Source organism: Xiphophorus couchianus, chromosome 18 (assembly GCF_001444195.1).
Source record: "Xiphophorus couchianus chromosome 18, X_couchianus-1.0, whole genome shotgun sequence".
In the NCBI taxonomy this organism is placed as follows: domain Eukaryota; kingdom Metazoa; phylum Chordata; class Actinopteri; order Cyprinodontiformes; family Poeciliidae; genus Xiphophorus; species Xiphophorus couchianus.
This window is the reverse complement of record NC_040245.1, coordinates 5,856,031-5,876,497: the sequence shown is the minus strand read 5'-3', so window position 1 is coordinate 5,876,497 and position 20,467 is coordinate 5,856,031. Positions and strand designations below refer to the sequence as shown.

General features: G+C 35.3%; 1 protein-coding gene across 4 annotated transcripts in view; it reads right to left on the bottom strand.

The window, feature by feature from the left end:
- Positions 1-18,975, bottom strand: part of arhgap42b (Rho GTPase activating protein 42b) — a 109,531-nt gene extending 90,556 nt beyond the window's left edge. For 2 of the 4 annotated variants that reach the window (XM_027999062.1, XM_027999063.1), the window contains exon 1: positions 18,637-18,975. In XM_027999062.1, coding sequence (XP_027854863.1) covers positions 18,637-18,790 — 154 coding nt within the window. In that variant the 5' untranslated portion in view covers positions 18,791-18,975. The remainder of the gene's footprint in view (positions 1-18,636) is intronic. The other 2 variants (XM_027999064.1, XM_027999065.1) reach the window with 1 other exon arrangement.
- Positions 18,976-20,467: the final 1,492 nt, after the last annotated feature.

Below are 20,467 nucleotides of genomic sequence, written 5' to 3'. Positions count from 1 at the left end.
TTAGTTTGGAACTTTAAAATGAAGCATAATAATAATTTCAAAATAAAAGCCTTGAATATTTTTAAATCAGATATTTGCTCTGTTGAGCATTCTATAACTGATTTAACCCAATGACTGTTATACATGGGATTAGTTTGGCCCTTTGAAATGAAGTTTAACAAAAATTCCAAAATAAAAGCCTTGAATATTTTTACATCAACTACTTGTGTTTTGAGCATTATATAACTGATTTAACCCAATGACTGTTATTCATGGGATTAGTTTGGCCCTTTGAAATGAAGTTTAACAAAAATTCCAAAATAAAAGCCTTGAATATTTTTACATCAACTACTTGTGTTTTGAGCATTATATAACTGATTTTATCCAATGACTGTTATTCATGGGATTAGTTTGGCCCTTTGAAATGAAGTTTAACAAAAATTCCAAAATAAAAGCCTTGAATATTTTTACATCAACTACTTGTGTTTTGAGCATTATATAACTGATTTTATCCAATGACTGTTATTCATGGGATTAGGTTAGCCCTTTGAAATGAAGTTTAACAAAAATTCCAAAATAAAAGCCTTGAATATTTTTACATCAACTATAACTGATTTAACCCAATGACTATTACACATGGGATTAGTTTGGCCCTTTGAAATGTAGCTTAACATTTCAAAATAAAAGCCTTGAATATTTTTACATCAACTACTTGCGTTTTCAGCATTATATAACTGATTTAACCCAATGACTATTACGCAGGGGATTAGTTTGGCCCTTTGAAATGAAGTTTAACAAACATTTCAAATTAAAAGCCTTTAATATTTTTACATCAACTACTTGCGTTTTCAGCATTATATAACTGATTTAACCCAATGACTGTTATACATGGGATTAGTTTGGCCCTTTGAAATGAAGCTTAACATTTCAAAATAAAAGCCTTCAATATTTTTACATCTACTACTTGTGTTTTGCGCATTATATAACTATTTTAACCCAATGACTATTACGCAGGGGATTAGTTTGGCCCTTTGAAATGAAGCTTAACATTTCAAAATAAAAGCCTTGAATATTTTTACATCAACTACTTGTGTTTTGCGCATTATATAACTATTTTAACCCAATGACTGTTATACATGGGATTAGTTTGGCCCTTTGAAATGAAGCTTAACATTTCAAAATAAAAGCCTTGAATATTTTTACATCAACTACTTGTGTTTTGCGCATTATATAACTATTTTAACCCAATGACTATTACGCAGGGGATTAGTTTGGCCCTTTGAAATGAAGCTTAACATTTCAAAATAAAAGCCTTGAATATTTTTACATCGACTACTTGTGTTTTCAGCATTATATAACTGATTTAACCCAATGACTGTTATACATGGGATTAGTTTGGCCCTTTGAAATGAAGTTTAACAAAAATTCCAAAATAAAAGCCTTGAATATTTTTACATCAACTACTTGCGTTTTCAGCATTATATAACTGATTTTATCCAATGACTGTTATTCATGGGATTAGGTTAGCCCTTTGAAATTAAGTTTAACAAAAATTCCAAAATAAAAGCCTTGAATATTTTTACATCGACTACTTGCGTTTTCAGCATTATATAACTGATTTTATCCAATGACTGTTATTCATGGGATTAGGTTAGCCCTTTGAAATTAAGTTTAACAAAAATTCCAAAATAAAAGCCTTGAATATTTTTACATCGACTACTTGCGTTTTCAGCATTAAATAACTGATTTAACCCAATGACTGTTATACATGGGATTAGTTTGGCCCTTTGAAATGAAGTTTAACAAAAATTCCAAAATAAAAGCCTTGAATATTTTTACATCAACTATAACTGATTTAACCCAATGACTATTACACATGGGATTAGTTTGGCCCTTTGAAATGAAGTTTAACAAAAATTCCAAAATAAAAGCCTTGAATATTTTTACATCAACTACTTGCGTTTTCAGCATCATATAACTGATTTAACCCAATGACTGTTATACATGGGATTAGTTTGGCCCTTTGAAATGAAGCTTAACATTTCAAAATAAAAGCCTTGAATATTTTTACATCAACTACTTGTGTTTTGCGCATTATATAACTATTTTAACCCAATGTTTGTTATACATGGGATTAGTTTGGCCCTTTGAAATGAAGTTTAACAAACATTTCAAATTAAAAGCCTTTAATATTTTTACATCAACTACTTGCGTTTTCAGCATTATATAACTGATTTAACCCAATGACTGTTATACATGGGATTAGTTTGGCCCTTTGAAATGAAGCTTAACATTTCAAAATAAAAGCCTTCAATATTTTTACATCAACTACTTGTGTTTTGCGCATTATATAACTATTTTAACCCAATGACTATTACGCAGGGGATTAGTTTGGCCCTTTGAAATGAAGTTTAACAAACATTTCAAATTAAAAGCCTTTAATATTTTTACATCAACTACTTGCGTTTTCAGCATTATATAACTGATTTAACCCAATGACTGTTACGCAGGGGATTAGTTTGGACCTTTGAAATGAAGTTTAACAAACATTTCAAATTAAAAGCCTTGAATATTTTTACATCAACTACTTGCGTTTTGCGCATTATATAACTATTTTAACCCAATGACTATTACGCAGGGGATTAGTTTGGCCCTTTGAAATGAAGTTTAACAAACATTTCAAAATAAAAGCCTTAACATAATTTTAAATCATACTGAATGGTGCGCGTCCGCCTTACTTAACGTTCTTGTGATTCTCCGCATGCCATTGATTACGTTGCAGGGTTCTTTAGCGTCGATGCCAATTTGTAGCGTGACGACGCCTGGCCCAAACCGACGGGCGCGCCTTGGCAGGCCCCGGCTAAATTTCTTCCGAAATTTTCTAGTTGATTCTTCAGCTTCCCAAACTGCATCTTCTATCAAATATTTTAGATATGACGTCATTCGTATAAAGCAGGCACATTTTCCACAAATAATCTGGAGTTACATTCCATATGAAAATATATAAATAGGTGAATCCACAAATACTGAACCACAAATCAAGGTTCTCTATAGACTCTGATCAATATGACAAAGTTGTGGATCTGCAGAGAAATATATCATGATGAAGTTGTCCACATCTGAGTTGGAACCCAAAGCAGCGGTTAAAGTAGAGAGGATACCTCTGAACATTTTCTCGGATAAGAGTTGGTTACCACAGAGACACAATGCAGGATGAGAGACGACCTTTGCCAAGCAGTCACATTGACTTCTTAAGCAAATACACCTTCTGTTTGGACATTAATAGATGACTTGTTGACAATGGGGGTTGGATGAAAAGGGGGAAAACTGATTCCAGATGAAAAAAGGAAGAAAGGCAGCAGCAGTTAAATAACCATTAAATAACCATGGGATATTTTCTTGGCACACTTTCTGTCTCGTAGTACAATTCAAGTTAAAGGAAATGTTTTAACACCACAGCATGCTTAAGTAATGTTGACCACAATGTACCTGCCTTCTGATGGCCAGTACCATTCGGATGAGGCACCATGTTCCAAAGTTCAAATCATCTCAAGCTGCTGCCTTGAACATGACGATGAGTTCGATGTACTCCCATGGCAATGACATTCACCAGATCTCAAACTGGAAGGAAACCTTAGGTGTGTGGAGGAACGGGAGATTTGAACAATTGATGTGCAGCTGATAAAGCTGTGAGATGCCATTATATCAATATGGAGCAGAATGTTTCCAATACCTTTTTAAATCCATGTCAAAAAGAATTTAGAAAGTACAAGGAGTACCTAACAAAATAAAGAATTACTTTAAAAACTGATTTTTAGACATTCCTTTTAAAAGAAAAGTAAGAACAAATCCATGAAAAATATGTTTAATAAAACAAGAGTTTGAAATATATCAGCTACACAAATGTCAATGAATGAGAGCTGTATTCTAGTTTCCATATCTTCTCTCTTCTTTTTTTCATGGTAATTAGGAGCTAAAAATAGATTGCCATTTTCTTGGTTCAACATTTCTTAGCAACAGAAATTACCCAAGCTTTCACCTGGCACTGTTCACAAAAATATGAAATGGACAAAAACATAATCATTGTGCTCTGTGTTACTTTGTTTATGTGGTATTTCTCATTGACCTAAAGTAACCTTGTTCTTTTTAAAATCCAATTCAAAGCTAGAAAAAAGTGTTCCCACGGGTACAGCAAATATTATTGTTTCATTATCCTAGAAGTGTACTACAAATGGAGAGGTGGCTTATGCAAAGTTGAATTATACTTAGTAACATTTAATTGCTTCAAGTTTCAGTGTAACAGGAGAGATGCCTGCAAGGCAAGTAAAATGTTTGGACCCAAATTGCAGGCACATAAGTCTTAGCTCTATTAAATCCTCTTAACATGAGTTCATATGAAAGGAAATTATTTTAAAGTTCATGTCACAGAAGGAAAGTTTACAAAGTACAACATAATGCAAACTAAAGAAATAATTGATTTACAGAGTAATATATTTTTATACATTTCTAAATAAACACTAACTAAAAATGAGAACGAAAAGACGGAAAACATAAGAATACTCCTTATTCTTGAAAGAATAAAACAAAATGTTTCGGCTTTTGTCCACTCTCCCTCTACAGCTTTATCTCTGGGCAGCTTTTTAGTGTCCAAACTAGAACTGCCTTATTCAAGGCCCTCCCAAACCATTTATATATTAAATCAAGATCTCATGACTTTCGGCTGACAAATTAACTGTACTCAATTGAAGGAATTCTTTTCTGTCTATTATAACACTTTGCCACTTTAGTTTAAGCTTCAGAGTCAAATGTCACTTTTTTTATATATAAAAGTTACCTACTCAAGCTTTCAAGAAAGAATTAAAACAAGGTTGAAATTATTCTCTCCTAAGTATTCTGAAATTTCCTAAACAAAAATAACTTTTGAAACCCTAACAAGTCCAAAACAAGAAATATGCAGTCGGATTTAATGTCAGACACTGAGATTTGTGTTTTATGAATTCTCTACACAGTGTATGTAAATACCAGATTTTTGGTTTCAATCTAAAACACACTATAAATATAAAAACACACTTTGACATTTTATGTGACAGAGAGATATTGTTGCATTTAATGTCATGTGCCTTAAACTTCCACTGCTGAAAAGCAGCTCACAACTGACATACTGAATGAAATGGTGTGAAAGAAAGAGAACAGCTTAATGTTTGCATTAAACAAAGCAAGTACAAAATGTCTAATTTGAAATCAAAATTCATAGTAATGCAATGCGGTAGGCACACTAGATGGCATGCATCTTACAGGGGAACATTTATAACATTCCTTAGAGATTTGACATTAAAAAAGAAAAAAAATGTAGGGATCTGATGCAACCCCTTATTCCAACAAGACACTGTTTGTGGCCTTAAGAAATTTTCTGACCTATAATAAAACATTTTTACAAATCTACCTACATTTGTTCCATTTACTGACACCACTCAGTTCAATTGTACTTTTTCTACACAAGCATATAATTTTATCAAATAAATAAATGATGTTTGATGTTTTTTGCTAAAATTTAACACCCACCAGTATTAAGCACAAAAGACATACAACGCTATCTAACAAGGAACCCTTAATAATCAATCTGCTGCCCTTAAAACACTGCATTGTCTGCTTTTAACAAAATTCAGCAGCAGACTAATTACCAAGCAACACATTTGTTGTGCTTTTACTCCTCTGCATATTTTTCAGTGGTTTTAATGAACTCTCTTCTCAGATTGGTGCATAAAAGATTTTAACATCTTTGTGTACCTGCATAAATGTGTTCCATTAAAAAGTTACATTCTGACGATTCATCTTCAGCTTGAAAGTGAACCACAGTTAGGCCTCTGCTCAGATGACTCACAAAGAATCCGTCACCATTACCGTATCCCTGTACTTTGAATTTGCCTTTGTTATTTAGTGAGGAATTAAAAAATAAAGTGCAGCTCTTTGGATAAGACCGCTCACCGCGTGCCTGTACATCAACACTGTGTTAAGGAACACTAAAGCTACTTTATCTTGTCAGGGAGACTCTGGTGATTTCAGATGAGAAGGTCTTCAAAGGGGAATGCTTCTATGCCCCCAGCTTAATGAGAGATGGGGGGATCTCTTTGATGCAACAGTAGGGTGCATTGTGCCACTTTGATTCCATTTGGAAGGATTGTAACCGGGGAGCGGCCCTTCAGGTAAGCCTTCTTTCACCTGCGTACGATCACAATTGCCTGTCATCTGCCCAGCAGGGGTGGAAGTGTTGCTGTGTGAGGGGAGCCTGCAGACTGAACCTTGCACTCACGAAGCATACAGAAAGTTTCCAAATGCTAAATGCAAAGCCTTCTATCTCTATATTTGCTGTTTTGTCTATAAACTGTTTGCTGTGTTAGCCTTTTCACCAGATTAAGCATTGATCAAAAATTAAAGGAATGCTTAAATATGGGGTGGCAAAGATAAAGCCTACATGGACAATATTTTTCAGCACATTTTATATAGTTTATCAAACACTTAAGGCAAGAACAAGCACTTCAGCTACTGGAGAAAAAATCCTTAGACTACTTATGTTTTTAAATTCTAATTAAAGACATATTTAATTTACTTTGCAAATATCATATACAAGGCCGTGGTTCTCAACCAGAAAAAGGTTAACTGCTTCCTCTGACTCGAGGTCAGTCTCTGCCTCAAGCAAAGCAGCTGAGCTGTCTTGGTGGACTCTCTTGTTACAGAAATAGCTGAGCCAAAAAGTGAAGCTGCTGTTTTTCTGGTCAATGTTCAGATCTTAATCTGTGGTCATAAAGACAGCGATCATGACCAAAAGAACATCATCCCAAAACCAACCTGCCCCCAATAAGTTTATTCTGTAATGTGGCTGTACCCAACCTTTAAGATAATGTGACGAACTAATGGTCACAAAAGCATGCACATTTTGAGAATATGCTGAAATCATCATGCCAGGCATATAGTGGCCTGGCATGATGACATTCAGCATCAAATTGTCAGGACATGTATATTCTTTTTAAATTAAATGCCAGAAAAAAATGCCACATTTACCATGTCTTGTATGGAGTGATAAGACTAATAGAGCATGTCCCCTCCTGCACCTGTTGCTGTGCCCCGTCAGCTTGCTAGCTACAAGATGTACGCTTTCTCATCCTTAGAAGGAAAGTTCCATTTCCAAATTTCCTAAACTATAGTTGGCATGCTATGACTGACATCTATTATGCAGCCAACTGCACAGTCTGACTAATAATCCAGGGAATATCAGCTGTTTATGCACCTTCTGTTACTCTTTAATGAGAAGTATGGCAAGAAGAAATAAAATTCCTGTTCTTTTTTTCAAATTAAAGCAGTTAAATTGTGTTGTGCATTTTTGCTTTCATTTTTTGTGTAAATACAGTGATAACATTGTATCCTGAAAATCTCATGCCAGCCCAAAGCTAGTTACCATTTACCAAAAAACGGCATGCAGTGGTTAATAGTTTAACATGTGGATTATTTTCAGCTTGTTTACTTGGAAGTTCTTGACACAGGGTCTTTGATAAGAGGCTGATACAGTGCCACAGCCTATTTTAGAGCTCTAAAGAAAAGATCAGAGTTATTACCCCTGCAAGTCTGCCGGAATGAAAAAAGCCAGATGTGCCAGCCTCCACCATAAATCACCGGGGGTGCCGCCTTTGGACTGAGTTAGGAGATTTCCGTTTAAAAGGCACAGACAACACATTTAACAAAACTTCTGACAGGGACGTTCATGGCTAGGGGAAAGAAACACTTAAACACTAAGTGGAGCAGTACATTAGCAGTAATAGCCAGCAAAGGACATTGTCCTTAACTTTATTCACATATTTTCTTTTGCCACATTTACACAAGGCATCCAAGAGGTTGTCTTCTGTCCAATTTAATGTTTTTTTTTTCTACTGAAATTAATGTAACCTTTGCTTTTGTCCTTACTTTCTGGTTAGGGTTTTGCTCATAAACACAAACTACTACCTCAGTCTTCAGGCTTTAATCCTGTAGAATATCTGTAGGATGAACTGAGAGAGTACTGAAAATGACTAAGGACAACATAAAGAAACTGTGCAAAGAGGAATGATCAAGGGATTCTCTGTATACTCAAAGTTTCAGAAATTTTACGAGAATTTTGTCATCCTATCTGCAGAAAGGTATTGTACAAAGTGTCACCAGCAAACTACCATTAAAACATTTAGCAAAATGTTGACTAACATTATTCCACTCCAATTAAAATGAAAAGTTTATTTTATTCTTTTTCCAAAGTTGAAATTAAATCTAAAATTTGCTGTCTCACACAAATGAGTTGTTGATGATGAAAATTGTTTGTTACATAAAATGTGATCAGTGATATCCAACGTTAGATTTCAAACCAAACAATTGTGATGACTAAAGCTGTTTTTGTTTACACACAGCGCTTCCCCTTAGTAAACGGCGACAGAAAGCTACAAATGTAAAACTAAAGTGCAACAATTTCATTCCGGCATGAAACAAACTTCCATCTCTCGCCTGAAAGTAACGTTTCATTTTTCCTCTACGCCTCCAAAATGCAAACTGTTGTGCCTTTGTACATCCTCCCTAGTGTGCCACTCAGTGTGACAATCACTCTGACTGACAGAGTAAACAAAGAGTTCTCCGAAACAGACCTCAGACTGAATCCGAACACATTTTCCTGCCCAGTCTGAGGGGAAGCAGCTTTTAATCCCTTTATCAAAATCTAGCCGCAAAAAATATCCGAGCTCCTCACCGAGCTTACTGCTTCACTCAGCTTTATTGCTAAACGAGTCACATAATGTGACCCCGTATTTCATTTCCACTACATGAGTTAAAATTCATATAAGTAGTCAAAGCTGCAGCAATACATTATAAATGCTATAATCCTGCAACACAAACTCAGTCTTAGTCACAGACCAAAAGGCGCAGACACTGAGAAAAACACATACACACACCCACACAGGGAAGGAGAATGATGTCAGGCCAAATGCTATCTGAGGGAGGATGGGGGATGGTTATACAAGCATGTTTACAGGACATTTCCTGTGGCTGTGCCTTGGGAGCATCATCTGTCCACAGACAAACAAATACAAGAGTCCCCAAAGCCCAACACTTTGTAAGGTTGTAAAAACAAAAATAGAAAATCTACACTTTAACTGATTATTTAATTAAAAGGCAGCTAATTACGGCTGGATAAAACTATATGACCACATCAGAACACGTTTCAAATAGGAAAAACGCTGTTTACAGATTGGCTAAATGCTGTTGTTTTTCCAATAACGACCCCATGCGTGTCAGCCATTCATTACTGCATCTGTCCCAGGAAGGAAACATCAATGTGTGGCGGGTGAACAGGCGTGGGCACCGAGATGGTGGCAGAGACACAGTGTCAGATAACATAACAATTTCTCGTTAGGTCTCTGCCAAATCAACATCACAGAAATATCAAGAGATTTCGATTTTGTAAAAGAACCTATAAGAAAAGTCCAAAATCAGCAATCGTTGTCCTGACAGTTATAATGGCAAAAGTAAAAAATAAAAACATTATTGATGCGCTTATTGTCAGAACTGATAGTTAAATGTTGGCAAATATGTCAAACTTTTTCAACAAAATGCACACTGACTTAGACTCCAACTTTACTCTGGATGTTTCTTTTTCCTCAAAATGCTACAATAATCATAAATTCCATTTTCATTTCATCGTCCCTTTCTTTGAAAATTTAAGATGATCCATACAGATCTGCTTTGCATGAATAGAAAGCTCTCTCGTTTCTTCCCCATTTTGGAGTGGGCAGGAGAAATTGGCCTCTACTTGACATATTTACATCCCAGGGAAAGAAGAACTCAGGTAAAGTTTAAATGAATATGGGTGTCAAAAAATATTACAAAAGTTGTTATAATTATCAGTTCAATTAGGATTTTAGCCCCCCACCCCCCATATGTACTCATAATCATGGTAGATATTTTCAACTTTATGCAGATACAGTAAATATGAAATCTGAACACATTCCTGATATCCTTGGTGACCAAATGACAAGCCAAAAATAATAGGCTTTGTTTAAAAAGTTACACATTTAACAGCAATAAAATATTTAGACTGAAGGCAGGCAAGCCAAACTGTGTTTTAAAGGCCAAGAATTATTGGCCTACAACAATAATTACATAGAAGATTACTACAGGATTACCACTGTGGTCTCAGTTTGATAACATGAGGAAATGTGCTGCAACACAACTGCACCCAACAGGTCAATCTATTAAATGGGATATTATCATAGGAGCCGTGTTTATTCTCTTTCTTCTAAAGATTTGATGAAAAAGGCAGACACGACTTTTCTTGAGTTTTTGTTCTGGATTATATAAATGTATGAAAAATGGGCTAATTTAAAGCTGATCTTACACAACAGAGATTAATTTAGCCAACCTTAACTCATGGGAAAAACATTTCCTCTGTTTGATAGTTTAAAGGGATTTAAATACAGTGTCTGAGGGGAATTCTTGTCTTTGCCTGGAAACGTGTGGATAAAACGAACTGATGTCTGATGGTTTTATTTGTTAAGCCACCTATCAACCCCGAATCTGAACACACTAAAAATAGCAAGAATGGGAAAAGAAATGAGTTAGCAGAATAATGAATGTAGCACCAGCTTTTATCCAGCTTGTTCTTTTGGACAAGAACCTGCAAAAAATATATCTGAAGAACAAAGAAAACAAAAAAGAGAATTTGTTTGCTTTTTCTCATACTATAACTCAAGACATTTTACCTGAGGACCAGGTGGAAAATGTCTACAAAAATCTTTTGAATATTTGCTGCCCTTCCAGAATGTTGTTCAAATTTTCATTTTTTATACTAATATCTATGTAAAACCAATGGAACATATTTTCAAGTTTCTCCTATATAAATATTGTATTATCTGCATGTATTTACACATGATTTACACATGATTTAAAATCATGTGTAAATCCCCCTGCCCCCATATGGGGGGATAAATATGAAAATGTACCAAACTGTGACCTTAAAATCTAAGCGAATCCCAATTTTTGTTTTATATCCATAAGAGAGACTTCCAAAAGCTGCAGGACATCGGCACTCCAACACTGCAGTTTGAGAGAGACCACCGACTTAGATCATTTCTAAAACCTAACAGTGTGACATTCTTGTCAAATCTTACAATTACTATGTTACAATAAACCCAAAATGTTTTTATAACCCATAGTTTTTACAATGTTTCCATCACTTTCCCTGGGTTGTATGAACTTGGTAACTATTATGCCTATTATGTGGGCACGCTTCCACTAATGTGCTAATAACAAAACAATTTTTTGTTTAGCACTTTAGAGTATTTGTTAAACTTGAACACATTTAGCCCACTTAAGTTCCTCTAAAATTGTCCAGATAAGTTATAGAGGACTAATTTAATTACTCATTTTGCAAACATTCAGTCGAATGATGTTCGAGGTCTGCGTTGAAGTTTTGGTTATTGACTGAAGAATTCTTCATGTAGATATTTATATTCATTCTCTCATTTTGAAGTGGGTGAACATGCTTATGCAGCAGTTTGCTTTCTCTCGCCACGTTCTCCACATTCTGATGTGGTGCAGCCAAAACATTTATTCTGTTCTCAGAATGCATCACTGTAGAACTACACCTCGACGTTCCACAGAAAACAGTTTACAATCTACTTATGTCCTGGTGCTTTCTGATAGAAACCCCACTGAGGTCAAATAGGCAAAATCAGCCACAGAGTTGATTGAATTTAGCACTTTAGCTCTCCACTAAGCAACATCTAGGTTGATGTAGCTTTTTAGCACAGACCTAATGTTTATGATTGCTGCTTTAGAGTTAGCACAACTAACTGTTAGTTAGTGGTTCCCACTGACTTATTTTAGTTGAACAAATACTGGATCCAAGCAGTTCTCCAGAAGAGTGTACATCTCCAATTGTTATTGAAACCTAATATCTATAGGTTCAACATACATCAGTATATCAGCAAAGTCCCAGCAAACTAACAATGTCAAACAATCTATATATACCAAGAACTGCATCCTGGGGACATTTCCTTTGTTTCCCCATCATATACAGGGACTATAAATGTCTCCACATTTATTTTATGTTTTTTTTTCATATGGTTACAATTAGGTTTGTGGCTTTGTGCCCATAGAGCTCAGCTGAAAACTTGCCTACCTACTAATTATTTCCCTTGTCTATGTGGCTGTTCACATTCAGCTCACAAAGGGATAATTAGTGTCTTTATTGTACTGAATTATAGCAGTCAAGCAAGAGGGATTAATAAAAGTCAGCAGTTGTTATCTACACCAGGTGTGAACAGTAGCTGCCAACCACAGACATGGCTCCACTAATGACAGCAGCTGCTGCAAGATCTTACTTGCACCTGATCAAACTGCAACAAACAATTTCAATGCACTGTATTTGGCATGTGTAATAATTATAATAATTAATAATATAGATTTGAAATTTTATTCAATACTATTTAAGAGACATTACAACATGTGCATAGCTATACATTCATACAGTCAATGTGTAGCTTTAAAACTGATCCAGCTTCTTAGTGTAGCTTTTAAAGTAACTCACAGAGAGCATACTCCAAGTTCTCAGTTTTTCTTGCTAGGTGTCCACTGTCTCTTCATCTAATCTCAAAGTGACTGCACGGTGTTAAGGTCAGGACTCTGTGGGAGCCGGGCCATCTGTTGCACTGCCTCTTGTTCAGCTCCTGGCTAAAGATATTTCATCCTCACTGTTCCTGTATGTTGGGCGTTGTTGTCATGGTGCAGGAATTTTCACCCCAGTCAGTTCTCTTGCAGGAACTTTTGTAAGGATGACTCAGAATTTAATAAAGTAAGGGGCCTTTCTTTGTTGATGCAGGGAAACATGCAAGGTCACAATGTCTCTATTAAGACCTTCATTATTACAACAATAGCAAATTAATTTACCATATTTTTTTAAGAAGAATTTGTCAATACTGATGATGAATACATCAGTATTGACGTTCCGAATATGCAAAGTTTGGCAAGCATAAAAATACACAAGTTAAAAGAAAAAGTTAAAACGTTTAGTGCAAAGTTGAATGCTAAGGTGCTCTTTGGTATTAAACCTTTTGCACAGGATATTGATGTCCTGACACTAGCCATCCTCACACCCATTAATAAAACATTTCGGAGGATATTGGTGTCCAGCAGAGCTGCAATGCTCACTGCCTGAACAGCTTCTCTGCTAGACAGATATAAAATAGCATTGGCCCTATACTTCCCTGGGAAATACAAAATCATTCACACAGAAGTAAGACATGATGACCCAAATGGTTAAAAGCTCCAGAAGGTAAACTAGACTGCAGCTTCTTTTTATTTTTCTTTTCTTTTGTATGTTGTGTAGTGTGGCAATCAAAATAAACTTAGTATTGGGAGTTCACAATATTAGATAATTACACAATAGAAAATTGTATCTTTGTAGCTTTACTCATTTACTTACACGTTTTGTACATTTATGAAATATGAAGATGTGAACTTTTAACTGAAACCTGTGGACTTTCGGCTGCTTGAGCTCAAGATTTTAAAACGTTTTTAGCATGACAACATTCGCAAACACTGTGGCAGTACTCTTTATCATACTAATAAAACCCAATGTTTTTAAAATGACTGATTAGGGAACACTTTTAGTCACTCTTAAGTCACGTTGAAACTTCCTCCCAAAGTTATCTCCCTGCAGCATCTCATTACTGAACCAATCTTTCTCTAGATAAACAGTGGCAAAGAAGCTTTTAAGTTGCTGCAACTGTTCTCAGAATTGCTACTGAGAACATTTGTTAAAAGTTGTCTGAAACCTTTAGTCTCAGACAAGAATAATTCAATAACTCCTGTTATCTAACTACACTAAGTACACCGACTTCCTGTTCAAATCAGCATTTAGTTTCTCATTCTCTCACATCATAACATCTTTTACTTCCTTCACTGATAAGAAAAGATCAAAGTCTTTCAGGATGTGGCCCTTAGGAGGCGGAGGAACATTCCACTATTGAGCTTGGCTGATGTATTAGTATTATCCTCTCTATTTAGCAAAACATGCTTCTCTGAAGACTATTTTTAAAAAATAGTCTTTCTTCAACTTTTCCCATCTTCATTTTAAATCACACCTGGTTAGATAATCGCTGGTGGCTTTTTCAAACTCCTGCCATCCTTTCAGTTGGTTTTCCTTTTTATTTTCAACAATGTTATAACTTCAGTCATTGCAGACCAGCGCAGTTGCCAAGCAACTACACATTTGCTATGTTTACACTAGGGACAAGCTTATAATACTGCAGTCATACAATATGACAGTGAGGAAAATATCAATATACATCTGGGAATAATCATGAAGAGGACACGCAGAAAATGCAAATCATAAGCACACAGCTAAATGGAACAGAGATAGAAAAAAAAGGAAAGATTAAGACAGTAAAACAAATGGATTTGTTGCCATAAATACAACCAATAAGATTGCTGAGCAATATGATCAACTTGCTAAAATCTATAGAGATGAAAACAAATGTTTCAGGTTTCAAAGAGATGTTTGAAAAAAAAAAACAGCCTGATTTTCCTCATTACAATCAACATCTTTTCATTTGGTTCAGGCAGAAACACACAGAAAATGGATAAACATGCATCTTTAATTATCTGGAAATGGGGACTGTATAGGTGCAGTTTCAGTTTGTTTTTTTTTACATTACTGAAAAGTTATCTGCTAGTGTTTCCAGAGATTGAGTAGACATTAATTATTTAAACAGCCATGACCACATTGCTCTTTATTTGAATTTTTGCATGCTGTTAATGCTGATGTTATCACCTACTGGTACATATATCAGCATTTTTGTTTAATACAATCATAGACATGGTGTCATAAACAAAGGACAGCTGTTTTTTTTGCTTTATTTACACACTGATATATGTCTTTGTAGACTTTGTATTGTAGTCCCAAATATTTTGTATTAATTGCTCATTTTCATTGTAAGCTATTTCTGAAGTTTACTACCGACTGTCCTTTAAGTAAATCACCCGTAGCAATCAGAATACCTTTTTTTGTGAAAACTTAAAATGTGATATTGTGAAAGTTATGGCAGAAATATCTCATGTTTTTAAAAAAGTAAATCACAACTGATCACAATGTTCCTATTAAAGATGTCTTTATACCAAGGAACATAGATTTTCACCTAAATGTGCAAATTTTCTAGAGCTAAACTCAAAAACTGAACTTTAATTTAAAAGTTATACACCACCAGCATACAAAGTGCTCTCTTGCTCTGTATGATTTAGCTTATGGTGCTAAAGGATAGGGAGGAAAATAAAGCTGATGCATCAGCATAAGAGAATTAAAAGGCAACAGACTGAATCTTCTATATAGACAATATCACAATCTCTTTGCTTTGGCAGTTCTTCATGTTCTAATTCTCCCCAATCTAATACCATCTTGTCACCCACTCTCACTGGTTAGCCATTTTCAAAGAGTTTCATTCAGCCGAATTTTCACGCAAGTTTTCAAGAGGCTGCAGGTGAATTCACCTTTTCTGCTGATTAAATGCACAAGTGTTAATTTCCTGTTCACTAGATGCAAATGATGATGAAAAAATGAGCCACCCCAAATGACAAATGACCAACATTAAAAAAATTAAAGGTGGTAATAACTTTGCTGATGGATCCAAAATGATAGTGCTGGGTAAGCTCTGTTCATGTGGTGCTGCATTATGAGACAGCTTTGGGCAACATTTTTTCTGAGATGCTGTTTTGACACGTGCTAAAATCTTCTTTATAAAATTTTGTCAACAATTGACTGAACAGTTCCCTGGCATGACATTGGAAAGATAAAGTCGGAACATTTATCCAATTTGTATTTCACAATAACAGTAGGTAGACAGAATGTATGCTAACTTAAATGTTTAATAATTAACTGAAAAGAATTTCTGAGTAGGTGACCAGGGTGCACATCTTTCCAAATGATCTCTGAAAATAGGAAACAGCTCCACTGTGAGTATTCAAGGGTAAGTGGATAATGGACAATGGACGAGAACGATTTCATACTCCGAAACCCTGAAGCAACCCAGCAAGCAAACAGACGATAATAGCAAAGATGACGGTAGCTGAATGAAGGAAGTAGCACATCAATAAAAAAAGGGCTTGAACAAGGAATGGAAGAAAACTAACAATACATACAGTATATGAAGAGTGGCTAAGGAATGGAGAAGAGGTGAATTGACAAACGAATGACTAATAGGTCAAATTAATGATATATCAGCCCTAAAACTAAGCCATAAGCTAAACAATGTTCTAATCAAAAAATGTAACAAAACTCAACCAAAACACAATTTAAAAAACTCATGACAGATGTTTCCCTTTCTTTTTATATTGGTAATACCTTAAAGACAAGAAGCAATGAGGCAAAGACAATGTGATTAATAAGCTGACAGCCTCATCTGCCATCCTCAACATACTGCAAACTAAGTACTACAATTTCCATAGCATACTTTTTCCCCATGCAGGTTCCACTCTGGAGTATTTACAGCTGTTGAAACAGATTTATTTTTGTTTTTCACATGTTTACGTGCAAATATAAGCAATGTCTGGGCTTGATTATCAAGACACCAAAAAAATTGGTGTAATCTTCTCCCTTCGACTGTTCTAATAATCTATATTTACTGAAAACACCAAGGACCAAAATTATGCTTAGAGAACAACAAACTCACAACCAGATTATACAGACTGAAATTATACTTTTGGAAAATGTTGAATGTTTTGAATTCCATCAAAAGATCCGTCTGACCAACATTGTGTTTGAAGATTTACATAAAACTCTAGCAGTAGAGTAAAAGCAGTTATAACATATACTTCAAAAGGTGTAATCATTGAACTATTTACATATGATAAAAACATACTGAAGTATTCAAAAGAATGTAAGGCTCCCAGCAAAGTTGTTTTTGCTCAAATCTAACTTTTCCAACTCCTTTCAGAAGTTACTAAAGTTGAAATCAGATTTCAACTTTGTATACATACTGAATAAAAGTCAAGTACATCTTTATTTCTGACTGCGACATCAAAGCAGACCGAATTTCTCTCATTTTGTCAGAATTTACCATATTATACATATAGACAAAAATTGCTAAATGAGAAAGATGGATGTCAGATTTATTTACTGTCTTTAAAATCAGATATTTACTTACAGAATGATTCCTGTATCTAGGGAAAGTGTAGACATATTTCAGTTGTTTGACACAATGAAAAAGTCAAAGGAAATCAATCAAGATATCAGGAGAATTATGGAGCTGTAAAAGTCTGGTTCATCCTTGGGAACAATTTCAAGATGCTAGAATGTGTTGCAATCAGCTGATCAAATAATTTACGGAAGTATAGAAATGATGGGAATATCCAATCATCATACAGGAAGGATATGGGTTTCATGTCCCAGAGACCAACATATTTTGTTATGAAATGAACCGATTGAAGCCAGAACAAAAACCAAAGGATTTGTGGCTGAAGATAAAACAGAGTCATTATTACCCACAGTGAAATGCAACCTGTACCAACATGGACTGAAAGGCCACTCAGCAAGAAAGAAGACTTTACTTCAAAAGAAAGATAAAAGGCTAGATTGCAGCAGCAAAGACCTTTGTTTTGGAGATACTGATGAAACTAAAGTGGAACTGTTTGGCTATAATCACAAATGTTGCATCTGGAAGAAAAACAGGGATGCTGGTCACATCCTAACTGCGAAGAATGGGAGTGGCAGCATCATGTTGTGGGGCTATTTTGCTACATGAGGACTTCATACACTTCATAAAACAGTGTAAAAGTGCATATATCATTTTGTTCTGAGGTAAAATATGATAGTAAATTGATAGTACACGTTGCAAAGAAAACAAAAGAAGTTTTGGGAATGCAAATCTGTGCCCCACATATTCAGTCTCAACGTGGATGTTGTCCATATTTAAAGGCTGTCTACATTTCAAATCCTTCTCCTTTTACAGACCCATGTCTGACTTTAGGAGACTAGACAGCGATTCCCACGTGTGTAACATCAGAACAGGAAGTCCAGTCTCATTAGTAGGATGGAATTCTGGACTGTGCTTAGAGAGAGAGAGAGGACAATGACCCCTGATAGAAAGCGACAGCATCCTCACAGTTTCGACTTATGCACAGATTAAAAATTACAATTTATCCACGTCTGATGGGTGACCACTGAAAAGAGAAGTAGGTCGTTATTAAACTGATGTAAAAAAGTCTATCTCGGTACTAACCATATCTGACCATGGCCTTCTGTTTGGAAATACGTGCAAAGTAAAAGAATTCATCCCACCAGTACCTCCGTTCTGAATCTGGTGTTTATTTTAGGATCTAAAAACATCCAGCTTACACATGCAAAGGAGACAGAGTCAGAATCAAACAGCTTTGACATAATTAATTATTTGCGGGTTTTGTGTTGATTTTAGCGCTTTAGTGGTAATATTACTGTTTTCAATGGGAGACCGCAGCTTTTTCAGAGCGACCATTCATGCTTCGCTGTAATTAATGCATCACTAATTGCAAGGCGCCTGTGGCTCAGGTAGTTACACCTTTATTTCTGGATTCAAGAAAACAAAAGGCAAATAAATCATGTCGTGTAGAACAACTTACTCTTGAGAGCAGTGATCAGCATATTTCCATCCTTGATGAGCTCCTTGATGAATTTATTGGTCCGCTCCAGCTCTATTTCGTGGTATTTGAGGCGCTCCCTGAAGTCCGGGCTGTCCAGAAAAGAGTCACTGAACTCCAGCGCCGGGAGTCCCATCGTTTCCCACAGTAACGGCGCCGGCTTTTCCAAACTTTCTAACTCGAGGAATAAAAGTTTCCCCCCCGTTCACATCACGCAGCTCCGATGTGGATGCAAACTTCTCAGAGTTCTCTAAAAAGCGGTTTTCCTTCCCCACTTCTTCCTTTACTTCCGCTTTGGATTTTCTCAGCATTTTTTTACTGCTACCTTTTCTTAGAAATAGTGGTCGCATGACTCCTGCTGGTTAATTCTAGATATTTAGCAACAGCTGGATCTCCCACCTCCTGCAATAAAGTTTGAAGGGGCTTGCCTACGTTATTGTTGCTTCTTCTAAGATGAAGATGCGGTAATAATTGCATCTCTTCTAATCTTATAAACTTCAATGTTCCTACAGGATAAATAAATGCATAATAGATTAGAACTAATTATATGTGACCTTTATTTAACCGGGCAAAAACTGTTTAAGAACAAGTGAATTATTTGTAACTGTGGCCTGGAAAGGGAAAGGACTTTTAATGTTTAATTAAAATATTTCTTGAATGACAATACAATGGATCGGTTTGTATGAATATAACACATTACAAAAGCTATAAAAAATCATAATGCGCACATTGTATAAATATGCAATTTGATGTGTTAGTTCTAATCTACTAACACAGTCCTTAATAAAATATGAACAAGTCCTGAATAAATCTCACTCCCAGTTCAGCAAGTTATGATTCTGTGTTTAGCATTTAGGCCATCAAGGAGAGGTGGGTAGAGGAGCCAAACATTGTACTCAAGTAAGCTTAGCAATACCTCAATATACTTTTACTTAAGAAGTAAAAAGTTGTCATTAAAACAATTCCTCAAGTAAGAGTAAAAACACTATCTAGTAAAATGTCTACTTCAGTACAACGTACTTGAATGGAACACTTTAATCTGATTTAATTTGAGAATATTATGTAATCATCGCGAACAAAATGTAAAATTTTGTGCAGGTTCAGGTACTTTGATAAAATGAAAAATAAGCACATCACATCATAACAAAATTAATTCCGGCAAAAGACACATTCCTTATCTCAGTTTTCCACAAATCTCTGAAAACCAATACTTACGATAGGTTGTAGCACATTCAGCTTTTGTTGTTCCCAATGTGGTAATAAACCCAACTTATGTCCACCTAGGGAAACTCTGCATTTTAGACAAATACATGAGAGTTTTTAATTTTGTTGCTGAAGGATTTGAGCTATCTGTGCTGGATAAGAAACTAGCATAAATGAATAAATAAGCAGTTAATTTTTGTATTTTGTAATTTTTTGTAATTTTGTAATTTTTGCACAAAATTTGTATTCTCGTCAGTCTCAAATTTAAACTCAGCATACAAAATTATTTGTCTATATTTAATTCATTGACTCCATTTCATCTTATTGTCACAGTTTAAGACCTGAACAGTTAATAATCCAGGTAGGCTTATGTACAGAAACTGTGCGCAACAATCTGTCAGGTTAGAATTAGCAGGGGCTTGAGGAGAGAGATCTGAATTAATACCTCGGTAAATGGAAGTAATTAAGCTAGAATATAATTGCAGTCTGGATTTTTCACATCTTTCTGTTGCAGCAGGAACAGGCTCCAGAAATAATGTCACACTACAATGAGAATTTGTGTAAGAATGAACAAGAGGCTTTGTCACCAATGGCACTAAGTCTTTTGGAT